This window comes from Cibotium barometz, chromosome 31 (assembly GCF_041138505.1).
Source record: "Cibotium barometz isolate CiBa-2024 chromosome 31, ASM4113850v1, whole genome shotgun sequence".
In the NCBI taxonomy this organism is placed as follows: domain Eukaryota; kingdom Viridiplantae; phylum Streptophyta; class Polypodiopsida; order Cyatheales; family Cibotiaceae; genus Cibotium; species Cibotium barometz.
In genome coordinates, this window is record NC_141076.1 from 30868529 (window position 1) to 30882249 (window position 13721).

The 13721-nt window shown below is 39.3% G+C and overlaps 1 protein-coding gene across 1 annotated transcript; it reads left to right on the plus strand.

Annotated features, from left to right (window-relative positions):
- The first annotated feature begins 3256 nt into the window (after positions 1-3256).
- Positions 3257-3850, plus strand: LOC147620734 (18.1 kDa class I heat shock protein-like). The gene is made up of 2 exons (XM_086825458.1): positions 3257-3364; positions 3505-3850. The coding sequence occupies exons 1-2, from the start codon at positions 3298-3300 to the stop codon at positions 3723-3725; spliced, it is 288 nt and encodes a 95-aa protein (XP_086681584.1). The 5' UTR covers positions 3257-3297; the 3' UTR covers positions 3726-3850.
- The last annotated feature ends 9871 nt before the right edge of the window (positions 3851-13721 follow it).

Here is a 13721-nt window from a genome sequence, read left to right on the forward strand (position 1 = left end):
GATCTTGGAGTTTGGCTACGCGGCGGCAACCTCATCTCCTACAAGATTCTGAGCATAAGTATTTACGAGGTGAGTGTCACATCTTGCTTATACAATTGTGGGCTAGCTTATGGTAGATTAACTTCTCGATTATTTGAGCTATTTTATGGTCATGTGAGTGCGGTGAGGCAAATCCCCATGACATTGGCTAGTTCCTGCACTCTTTCTATGGTGCAAGGGCTTCCCAAGATCTATGAAAATAACTCCTTATGTAAATGTATAAGAATGCATAGGTCTCAAAGAGAGATGTATGCATTCTTTGAGCTCCATGTATAGGGTAAGAGTCCTTATGCATAAATCTCTCATGCATTTTGTAGATCCCTCTATGAGCTCTACGTATAAGATAAGAGTCCTTATGCATAGATCTCTCATGCATTTGGTAGATCCCTCTATGCATTTTCATAGAGCTCATAGCGAGCCATATGCAAATGCATAAGGCCCTCTATGAGCTATATGCAAATGCATAGAGCACTCTATGTATGTATAGAGCTCATAGAGAGTCCTATGCATGCATAGAGCACTCTATGTATGTATAGAGAGCCCTATGCATGCATAGAGAGAAACTGCTATATGAAATGCATAGATCACTCTATGCATGTGCATAGAGTGCATATGCATGCATAGAGAGAAAACTCTACGTATGCATAGAGAATATATAGAGATATATATCCATAAGCTAGAGCTCTCTATACATGCATAGAGATCTCTATCCATAACGTAGAGCTCTCTATACATGCATAGGGCTTTCTCTATGAGAGTGCTCTCTAGGCATGTATAGGGCTCTCTATATGCTCTCTAAGCACTCTCTAGGCATGTATAGGGCATAGTGCTATCTAGGAATGCATAGGGCTCTCTCTATGTTTCTCCTATGCATTCTATGTGCATGCCTAGAGACAACTTTATGCATTATGTGCATGTATAGAGCACTCTATGTAGGACTAGAGAGCACTCTATGCATGTATAGAGCATTATGTGCATTCCTACATAGCACTCTATGCATGTATGGAGAGCTCTATGCATGCAGAGAGTGAGAGAGTACCCTCTATGCATGTAGAGAGAGAGTACCCTCTATGCCTAAAGAGAGAGAGTACTCTCTATGCATGAATAGAGAGTACTCTCTATTCATGCATAGAGAGATATCATAGAGAGTCCTATGCATGCAGAGAGCTCATAGAGAGCTGTCAGGCGACATACTAGGGAAGGGGAAAGAGAGAGAGAGAGAGGAGTGTAGAGGTATGTTGAGAGAAAAAAATTAAATAAATAATATTATACAAAAACATAAAGATATGTAATGAATAAGTATAATAATAATAATAATATATATATATATAGTATATATAATAACAATATGTAAACATATAATAAGTAAGGATATTAAATAAAGATATATATATATATATAATCTATACCAATATAGTATAATATAATGATATATATATGTGTGTGTGTGTGTGTTTAATAATACATAAGTATAAATAAGAAAAGTATATATATATATACATAATATATAATTAATAAATAAAAATAATAAAATTTAAAAATAGTAAATATATAATATAATAATATAATAATTGTGTATAAATTAATTCTATTGTTGAATCTTGTTTATCACCATCTATATCTAGTTTGCATTTATTACTTATGGCTATAGAATATAAGAAAATATTTCGTTAGTTTGAATTGGCAAAAGCACAATCACCACTTATGCCATGACATTACAAATTCATCAACATTTTATCGTGTGAATGTACTACCTAGGTATAGTTACTTCTTGGATTAAAATTTGTGAATGATTAAAAAATACCATACCTTACTAGAATGATGCTTGAGAATTCACTTATCTTGGTGCAGCTCCCATTGTAATGTATTACCATAGGTATAGCTACTTCTTGGATTCAAAGTTATTGATGATTATACAATACTTAAGAATTCATGTCTCTTAGTACAACTCCCATTTTAGTGTGTGGTATACATAAATTTTAAAAGATAATTGTTTTATTAGTTATCCCTTAATATTATCATGCAAATTAGTAAACAACCACTCATACAAAGGTAACAATGAAAAACTTCCAGGTTTTATGTCTTGATTTTTGCTTTATGTATACGAGGGTAAATAGTAAACAACTACATTCAAGGTTTTATGTCTAATAGGAAACAACTACATTCATGCAAAGGTAAAAATCAAAACTTCAAGGTTTATCTCTTGATTTTTGCCTTATGCATGCATAGATATGTTTAAAAAGGTAAAGCTCACTTTGTACCATGTTCTATCACTAGTGAAACTATATAAAATGCTTTGTTTTTTCGCATTACTTTAACAACTAAGGAAAAACGCATTTTTCTTTGTGTTTTTATTAGAATCATGATAACTCACTCTGGCCAAAATCATATATTCTATTATGAATCGTGACAATTCACAATTGTAGCTTCATGTTGAGAAAATATCAAGATAATGAAATGTGCAGTACAATTTTGTTGGGAGCTTTATTTTATGTACATCGAATGCAATGGAACTATAATCAAGCTACCCTTTTTCATGATAATATTCCTTAACACACACTTGTCAAAACCAAGTTCAATGTTCTTTGAGCAATTGATTGGAGCTTATTTATTTGGGTGAATTTTGAGTGGAAAGAGAAATGGAGCATTGGAGTGGCTTCATTTACACGTTTGGAATGAGTGGGTGAATCTTTAACAATAATCACAACAACCTCCTTTTTATCGTGTAAAGAGAATGCACGTGCATCTATATCATAGAAAACTAGACCTTAAGAGTTAAATCTATAATAATTATTAATCGAGTCATGTGCATTAATGCTACCACTTTCATCTATCAATTAGATTTATAATGATTATACCGTTTGATTCGTAAAATTTCAGGCCCTTGGATGGGATGGGCCCCAGGGATGGAGGATGAGAAAGTTTAAGCATGAGTACCAATGTCAAAATCATATCATTGTACTAGGATGCCACATCCATATATTTCATGTATGGTTGATGTGTTTCATTGGGATTGAGCACCAATGAAATGCTCATCAAAGTAGGTGTACTAGCAAATCTTGCAAATCTTGGATGGTGCTTTTGCAAGAACATTTTTTACATGGTGGACTCAGCATCATATTGTCCATGATTGTTGGGGTTCTTGTCAATTGTCGAGTGCTCCGGGGCGAGGAATCCAAGAAGAGTTATAAAGCCATAGAGGGTTGTCATTTCTAAGTACTCTGTCGTTTAAGTTTGTGTCACCTTCTCGTTGTAGCCATGGCCGGCCTGCGAGTAGATGTCAAGGAGAACATTAACACCTACGTTGTTAGCTCGAATCTAGCAGGTGATTACACTCGAACCATAAACCAAGCTTACCTTGATCGATCTTAGATACAATTACTACTGCGCTTAAAGCAATGAACTTAGCTGCTTGAGTGATACTCGAGAAAGTAATTGTTACGATATTGTGCTTTGATTCTACAGGGCTCCCCATAGGAAGCGTTCGAGTGCAAGCAGAGGATGGAAACGTTCTAATTCTGCGAGTTGGCAGATTCTTCGCGCGCAGAATTGAGCTGCCTGCAGATGCGTACCCCGAAAACGCAACGGCAAGGTGGAACAGTGGGCTTCTCACAGTCACAATTCCAAGAGGTTTTGATCGCAACAAGAAGCCCAAAGCTATGGCTGTCAATGTCATATTGTGGTAGATAAAGTCTGTCATGTCGATACTCGATAGAATAAGGAGTTGGTGGTGGCCGCTGCACTCATGTATTATACGCACTTGCGAATGTATTAGTACTTTATATAATTATAGAAAATATATTTATCTGTGTGCGCCCTTTCGTGCCGTCGTCAAAAAATAGCAGGTTTTGAACCAGCATCTCATGCTTGGGACTTCAACACCACCACAAAAGATCATATATATATATATATATATATATAATCCTAGTATGAAGATCAATACTTACTCTTACATGGAAACTTTAAGGTTCTGATGTTCACCTTCCCAAGCCTTGATATTTTGACCCTCATAACCCCCCCCTTTTTTTTTCCATACTAGTCCCTTGTTTTGGAGGATTACGGGCAGCATTCACGTGCCTTAGTGTCCCTCATGTGCGACCTACGGCAAAGTTGGGATTAAATGCTAGATCTTTTGCTCAAGCGCTACCAACTAGTCTACATCCATGGACAATCCTCACAAACTGCCCATTGTTACCCTTTATCTATATGCTGGACAACTCACATTACCTAGCTTGGCATATAGATGTTGATAGCAAACATGTCATAAACACCACCATCTCACAAGTCATGGTGTATATGGCCATGATGCTTAATATAGAAATAGCAGAGTGTATATGGCAATGACATTAAAAATTAATATAAGGCAATGATGCTTAATACAGAAATTTAGAAAACGGCCTACATGTAGACATGACTTGGATTTCCAAAAATAGCGAAGGCATTACGTAAAAAAAGCATAACTTTATGAATTATAATGCATGAGGCCTTTGCAAGAAAAACCATCATACACACAAAGCTATTTCTAAAATGCTTTAGATCTGCCTCAAAGGTGGTTGGTGTAGTTAGGAGCACATGAGTTCCATAAGCTCATATAGCCCACTCCCTCTCTCGATGTTGTGCTACTATAAGACGTCTCTATCTATAAACCTAAAGTTTGTAATCGGCTACAATCCATGCTTGCCACTCTATGCAGGTATGCTGCTCACGTGAAGCATCATGACACGCTCGTGTGCAGTGGGGCTGCTCTCTTGAAGGACTGTTTGTTGTTAGTAGGCATCGAACACATGTGCACTCAATTTATGGAGGCACCTTGATCTCCTGTACTCTGACCTCAGTAGCATCAACTCTTGATGTAAAATCCAAAGGCCTATCAGTCCTAGCATCAACCCATTGGGTGGAGGTCATCAATGTTGAAAACTTTGTATGTCACCAAGTCGACTCGTGATCAGCAAGCGGGGCATTTCGAGAAATGTACTAACTAACCACCAGTGATGTAGGATAAATAGAAAAAATGTCCACATCCGAGAGCATATCCATCGGTTGCATCTATATCATCCAGGCATAGAGGGCAATAAGCCTCTGTGGAAAAATGGCATAGAGGGCAGCAAGCCTCCACAGAGAATGGCATAAAGGGCAGCAAGCCTGTGCGGAGAAATGGTAGTGCATCTCGAGATGTAGGTCATCAAAAAACCTCCGTAAACAAGTCGTGCGATATAAAGATAGGTAAGGCACTATCACGCAAAGGACCTATAGAACTCTCAAGCATGTAAGCTCAACTGCTCAGATTCCATAATCATATGTTGCTCTACCTTAGCTCTAACACTCTGTGCCTTTGCCTTGAACTCCTAAAGCCAGGTCTCCATCTCATGAACTACCTCATGAGCTACTTGCTCAAAAAGTAAAGCACATAAAAATTTGATTATTCTCTATAATTTGGTACACCTTAAGAAATTTAAAGGTTTAGATGTTTATTATAAATCTTTTAATTACAAAGAGAGAGACCTACCAGGTGGACATCAATATCTCTCACCAAATGCAACTTTATATCTCTTACCTCTACTTTTGCAATGCAACTCTCAATCACTCAATCCCCGCTCTTGCCTCTATAGCTTTTGAGTGAGTGTCTTGCTCACCTCTACTGTAATGGTCTCCACACTAGTAGCTATGGGAGCCTACACAAATAATCAAGAACCATTAATATGGAGTGTCCCAAGATATATATATATATATATATATATATATATATATATATATATATATATATATATATATAGAGAGAGAGAGAGAGAGAGAGAGAGTAATACTACCTAAAGAGGTGAAGTGGTAAAGTGTGAGAAATGATGAACCACATGCAGGATCATCTCTGTGGCTACTCTCACATCCACTGCTACATGATTACTAACAATTGTCTCGACACTACTAAGTGAAACAAAAGTTGGCTCTCTACAAATAGGGCTTGTTGTCCAAATAGGTGCAAACCCATATTCTCCCATCTCAATTGCAAGCATCACAATTCACCCTTTTACAATGTCAAGAAGGACTTAAAACATCATCAGATAAAATGAAAGAGATCCTCGCAGAGAATGTGGAGAAGGATGCAACGATTCAAAGGCTAGATGAACTTATCAAATGACTCAAAGAAACGCCAAATGGTGCTCGTGAACGCAAAAAGACATTGGCTGGCATAGAATCTCTCGCATTTAAAGCTGGAGCACGGAAGAAAAGGATTCGTACAACAAAGTAAGTAACATAAACTTTCATTATGCACTCAGTGATTTAAACAAAATAGTCATGATTTGTGTTCTGCCATGAATTTTCTGCAGAGGGGTGTGGTTCTAATGAAGAGGGATGGAAGGATTTGGTTAAAGCCATTCTGAATACCAAGGATATTCTCTCAATTCTTACTGACCCTCATCATCCTAAAATACGCCAAGCTGTTGTAAGCAATGTAGTGAGCGAGATTACCACCTCCATCGATTCTTCATTAATTCAACATGCTTGTGATGCTGCTGGAATCAGCATGAAAGGGTACCAAGCAATCCGTCAGGTTGTAAAAGATGCATTTCTAAGACAAGGAATCACTGGCACTTTATTTCCTACACTCAAGGTGATTCACAATGTCAAGCGTATCAAGCATATCAATGTGATGATGTGCAGCGAGCTATAGGACAATTTTATCAGGGTGATTCACACTCAAGGTGATTCACAATGTCAAGCGTATCAATAATGATGATGTGCAGCGAGCTATAGGACAATTTTATCATGTTGAGGGCACACTAACATTAGACACAGGGTTGAGCAGAAAGAAAATCAAGACAACAAGTACAGGATTTCACTATGATGTTTACAATAACATCTTTGTTCATATTGAGAGACTACAACAAGCTATGGTGAAGTTCTATGGTCTTTCACCAGAAGGTGAGAACTTGCAATTGCTACTATTCATGTTTTTTTAGTAGAAAATGAAGATGATTATTTTATTTTGAATATTGTAAATTACCGTTTATTTGCAGTTTTGGGGAGCACACTTTCATTTGTGCTCAAGCTAGATGAGTGCCAAATTATGAAAGGTTGGAAGCTGGAACGTATGAGCATTACGCTCATGAATGAGGCCATGATCTATGCATGGGAAAAGACTACCAAACCAAGTTTTAGTGTGCAATCTGAGAAAGAGGTCTGGTGGCTTGGTGCATTCGAGGTACCGAAGGAGACACATGAGGTATTGACATGGATGTTTGAAAGGACTCCCTAGATAGTAGATGTAATCAAAAAGCAAATTGATGGTCAACTTTTAGATGTAGAAAACATAGGAAAGTTCAAGGTGGATTGGCATCTTGGGGGAGATTTGAAGACAATCAAATGCATGATGGGTTGTGCTCAAGGCATGACATCTTGGGGGAGATCTGAAGACAATCAAATGCATGATGGGTTGTGCTCAAGGCATGACATCAAGATGGCCTTGTCCATATACTGCAATGCTCAGATTGATATTCCTAGGCAGAAAAAGACAAATGGAAAAGATATAAAGAAGGTTGGTTCTGTTGGGAAGGATACCTTGAAAGGTCCCAAGAAAGGGAAGAAGCAACAAGAAGATGCAGTAGATCCAACCAACTCAACTAATGATGAAGATGAGGAACAACCAAATGCAAGATGGGTGGAAGGTGTCATGTCTCCTGATATGCTAGGAGAACGAAACAGGAATTCAGATTGGAGCCCCATCATTAATTTTCCACTAAAGAATATTCACTTTTACACACTTCATGCATTCATGAGAATATTCGATCGATTGCTTAAGTGCCATATCGATTATGCATTCACAATGCCTACACAAGAGAGGAAAGTTGCAGCCCTTGGTAAATTAGAGCATCTTTTGAATACTCTGGGCTGCCATGGCAAAAACGTGAAAATAAAAGTGAATAAGCAGGCCTCTGGTATGTCATACGAGGTTGCTCAAAAGGTCTCCATGACTGGATCAAAGGTAAGGGGATTTTTGGAGAAGCCAGCAAACATAGAGAATTCAAAGAAGACTTGGGGACTCTGGAGAGACCTGTGTGCAATCACCACAAATGTAGATTGTCCAATGTGAGCTCTTGTAAATATGCGCAAACAACTTTGGATAAATTTTAATAACATGGTTCGCATTATGAATCAAAGTAGCACAACTGCCCAAGAACGAGCGTCATTCCAACAACATATCATAGAATTTACCAAAAGTGTGCTAGGTGCTTGGGGAGAGAGTAAAGTAGCACACTATATGGTAAGTTGTACTGTAAAAAATAAACTGGTGTTTTAACCTTGACTTTTTCTAATTAAATTCTATTGTCATGTGTACAACACATAGTTTATGCGCATGGTGCATATTTCATGAACAAGTATGGATCGCTCGACATGTGGAGTACCCAAGGGATGGAGAAATCACATTCTACAGCAAGAGGGGTTTATTTCAAAAATACAAGACATGGAGATGGAGCTTCTGCAGGAGGATCATGTACAAACACAAGAGATGTTTAATTGGTTTTATCGCACAACATTTGGAAGGGTATTGGTTAGGGAGCGGGTCTAACAATCTTAGCTTGCGCAAGAGGCATGCAAGGCTGCAAAAAGTCATGCTCGGGTTGAATGGTTACAGACCAATGCTCCCCATAGGCATGGTGCTTGGCATGCACGAATGAGGAGACAAGGGAGGCATTGGGTTGTGCATGCACCAGCATAAATCTAGATGTAATAGGGCTAAGAAAATAAGTTTAGTTAGGTTTTTTTTAACCCTTAGAAAAAACTATTAATAGTTCCTTCTCTCACTTCATTTTCATTTCACTTTTTTAGAGAGCTTGAGCTGAAGATCTGCGTAGACACCCACGTAAGGACACCAGCACATCACCACGTTAGCATAGTCGTACATGGATATGGCATGCACCAAGAACACCACACGTGTTACCATGCCTTCACAAAACATAGTGCAAGGCACCCAACGACCACATACTGGCGACACCACAGAAGAGAGTGACCCCTTGGATTCTAGGACACGCCTAATGGGATCACTAGAGTCCAACCCTCCTCCCATAGCAACACCAACGCACACACATGCAGGCCCTTCTAGTGGGAGCAAGTGTGTGAAGAAGACCCCACAATAATGTAGCCACCCCAGAGATCAAGACAGAGAGGCCGATGATGAGCAGTTTGACTGGGTTGGTGAAAACATTCCTACATTGCGCAGCACCATAGGTGGCAAGACCCTACTACCAAGACAGGGTCCCCTACCTACGCGGGAGGAACTTGATACACAGGTACCACAGCAACAGGAGGAGGAGGATTCAGACTATGAGAGAGACCAAGAGGAGGTTCCTACAAGTGTGCACAAGCGTAGAAAGGTCAATCTCTTCAAGCCAATGAAGGCTTAACCTCACCAATGCACTAACACAACACAGAGAGCTCCAAGGAGAAGGATGCGCCAACAGCATAGGGCTCTACAAGAAATCAATTTTTATCTTAGAGGAACACTGAGTTGTTGATAAGAAGAGCCCCTTTCGCTCGCACAGTGAAGGAGATTCTCCAACGATATAGAACAGAGTTCCGTGTGCAGGGGATTGCCCTTGAAGCATTGCAAGAAGCCTTCATCAAGGCTTACCTTGTTGGGCTTTTTGAAGACACCAACCTTCTTGCAATACATGCAAAGAGGATTACCATATCTGCCAAGGACATGCAACTAGCTCGATGCATTGGAGGCGAGCGAGACACGATCTAGAGATCTTAGATGTTAACCTTTTTTTTGAAGCAACTGTTTTGTTTCAAACCCCCCTTTGTAAACAAGCCTATTTGGCTTTCATTTGTAACCTTCTGATAATTAAAATTTTAAGTTTCTCTTACAATGTCTCGCTGTCATCATGTTTGTTTAACATGGAGTGTCTATCATGTGTCAGTTTGTCACCCAAGGCATCAGAAATGCTCTTGGAGGACTGAGGAAGCTGTGCTAGAACAGTGCGAATTTGGCCTCTGCAACGGCGATGTAGGCTTAAAATTCGCAATGTTCTGGCACTTCTCCCCTAGCCACTCAGGATCATTTCTAGTGCATTTATAATGAAGTTGAGCACACTAATTGTGAGAAACATTAGTTTATAAGATAAAAACACCTTTAATCATATGTAAAAATATAGTGTTTATCATCCAATGCATCAAAATTACTCCTACAGGATTGGGGAAGCCATACCAGAACAGTGCGAATTTAAGCTCTGCAGCGGCGATGTAGGCTCAAAATTTGCACTGTTCTAGCACTACTCTCCTAGCCACTCAGGATCATTTCCGATGCATTTATAATGAAGTTGAGTACACTAATTGTTGTGTGAGAAACAAAAGTTTATAAGATAAAACCAGCTTTAATCATGTGCAAACTTACATTGTTTGTCATCCAATGCATCAGAATTGCTCCTAGAGGACTGGGAAAGCTATGCCAGAACAGTGCAAATTTTAGGCTCTGCAGCGACGGTGTAGGCTCAAAATTCTCACTGTTCTGGCACTGCTCCCCCAGCCACTCAGGATCATTTCTGATGCATTTATGATGAACTTGAGTACATAAATTATAAAAATAGTAATTTATAAAATAAAAATAACTTTAATCATGTGTAAAAATACATTATTTGTCATCCAATGCATTAGAATTGCTCTTGGAGGGCTGGGGAAGCTATGCCAGAACAGTGCGAATTCGGGCTCTACAGCAGTGGTGCAGGCTCAAAATTTGCACTGTTCTAGCAGTGCTCCCCCAGCCACTCAGAATCATTTCTGATGCATTTATAATCAAGTTGAGTACATTGATTATCAAAATTTGCACTGTTCTAGCATTGCTCCCCCAACCACTCAGAATCATTTCTGATACATTTATAGTCAAGTTGAGTACATCAGAATCATTTCTGATGCATTTATAATCAAGTTGAGTACATTGATTATGAGAAACAGTAATTTAGAAGATAAAAATACCTTTAATCATGTGTAAAAATACATTATTTGTCATCCAATACATTATTTGTCATCCAATGCATCAGAATTACTTCGGAAGGGCTGGGGAAGCTGTGCCAAAACAATGCGAATTTGGGCTCTAAAGCAGCGGTGCAGGCTCAACATTCACACTGTTATGGCACTGCTACCCTACGCTTCCAGGGTCATTTTTGATGCATTCACAAAAACATTGATGGTACAAACTAGAATAAACAATGATATACTTGACCCCTAAATCCGAAACCAAAAACATCGAAGGCAAGGGAGTTTTTAATCAAAACTATACATTTGGTGCTCTGTGCCATAGAGGCTACACAGAGAACCTTAGAGAGGACTTTCAAAAAGAAGAAAGTGAAGGCAGATTGAGGGGTATAGTCCTTGTGGATAATGGCGATGCCACTCGCTCAATCCATCCATTTTGCATCATCATAGCTACCTCAATAGGCATAATTTGTTCTTTTGAGGCTTGAAGTGGGATCCATGTCCCGTGCTTTTGCATCCATCTTTGGTAGTGCAGACGCATGTACAAAATAGAGCATGCCTTCAAGAACCTGAAAGACATTGTATAATCTACTACATTGCACTTGTACACATCACCTTGATGTGACCCCTCATTAACCTCCCAACCCTCTCCTAGTAATCCTTGAATGAGGTCAGATCGTACCTCCTTACAAATATACATTGTTTTTGTTTGGTGCATTGGCATGGAATTGAACATGTGCACAAAAACATGTAAAGAACAAAAACCAATTTAGCCCTACTGACCTAGATGCCTTTGAAAACTTGAGTGATTTCTTGATATCACTTACCATCTTAAACTTTAAGCATAAGATGGTCCAAGTATCAGGTTTGGGCCATTCGGGATTGTTAAGAGAGGGGTTGGGGATCTCTTCTAGCTTTGCAAATAAACCTGGTTTTTTATCTACAAAATATGAGTGAGAAAAGAAAAAGATATTGTTGTGTATAAGATCACTTGGGATTTGAGATACAAACATTGCCTCTCCAATGGATGCACGCATAGCATAGAAAACTCCAGTGAGGCTTTGGAGTGGTTGTTCCTCAACATAATTATAGGAAAAATATTTACAGCAGAGAGACATAAGAAAATGGAGAATCATAAGAAAATTTGAAACAAAAAATCCAATATTAGCATGTTGTTAAAGCTGTGTTTATGTTACACTGATAATGTGAAGGAAACCTTGGTCGTTGGCCTTCAATGTACAGGTCTCCAAGGGTATACACATGTTACACTATGGCAACTAGTCCTTTCTTCTTAGTAATCTTGAAGCCTTGTAGCCGCCCCTTCCAATGATGTAGCATATTCCCCAGTTGATGCACTCGATGTGGTCCCTTAGAGCTTGGCTGCATGTAGACCCAAGCCCCAACCCTGAATCTTCTTGGAGCCCAAACTCCATTCTCATCTCTTGTGTTATGCAACACAAGCTCTTCCACCTTCTCCCTAGGTCTTCTCACATTATTGGAAGAGGCCATGGTGGTAAGAAAAGAGAAGAAGGGAAAAGAAAAGCTTGTTTTACAACAGAGGAGTGGAGAGGAGAGAGAGTTAAGGGTTTTCAGTGCAGCAATGGAAAGCTTAAAAGAGGGTTAGAGTTTGAGAATAGGCTTCTTGAACCTAGAGTAGACTAAAGAGAGATAGAGTTTCTGCAGCAAGAGAGGGAGGGAGCTTGAGAGAGAGAGAGAGAGTGAGAGAGAGGGAGATTGAGAGGGAGGGAGCTTGAGAAGGAGGGAGAGCTTGAGAGGGATGGAGTTTCTGCAGCAATGGAGAGCTTGAGAGGGATGGAGTTTCTGCAGCAATGGAGAGCTTAGAAAAGGAAGAAAGAGGGAGAGGGAGCTTGAGACTAAGGGATCTTGATAAGGAGGGAGAGCTTGAGAGGTATGGAGTTTCTACAGCAATGGAGAGCTTAGAAGAGGAAGAAAGAGGTTCAAAATGAGCTTTCCAAACCTTGGGGGGAAGTTTGAGAGGGAAAACACACTTTTGGGAAAAAATTAAAAATTAAAAATTTTTAGGGTTTTTAATCTGCATGATTCTAGGTGGGGGACCTCTAAGTTTGGGCCCAAGAGGTAGGGGGACAAGAGTAGTAATTAGGCCCCATTAGCAAACCAAAGCCTAGGCACCCTAGGGTCAAAGAAGTCAAAAATGTGCACCAGCCCTCTTCCTATTGGTCCATTCCTAATCAAAAGTTAATCTAAGAGGCCCTCTTTGGGTCCAAAAAATTCCTAATAAGCACTCCCTCTCTAATCCTAGGGATCCTAAACACTTGTCAATATGTTATGCCATGCGAGGCGCTTTCTCTGTGCTATCTCTATAGCCATGCATCTACATCTCAAAATATGTCAAGGGTACTGCAAACTAATGCAAGCATGGACTCTTGATCAACGACAATGTTCACATGGTGGTAGAGCCATTGCCTAACCTCCTAATAGCAGTTCACTCCCTTCCCTCTCAATTCACTCAAACAATTGATCTCCACCACTACCACTAGGCTCTTGTGAATCCATGTGAACAATCTAGCGGGCGATGGGTACAAAATAAAACAAGTACTTCACATGTAGCGTAGAAAAGAGGACAATCAATTTAAAATATATATAAGATAGTCTATTTTAATGTAGCCTTAGACTTCATCCATTCTAATTTCATAACATCCTAAGCTCCATCTTACTTGCTCCCATATACATGT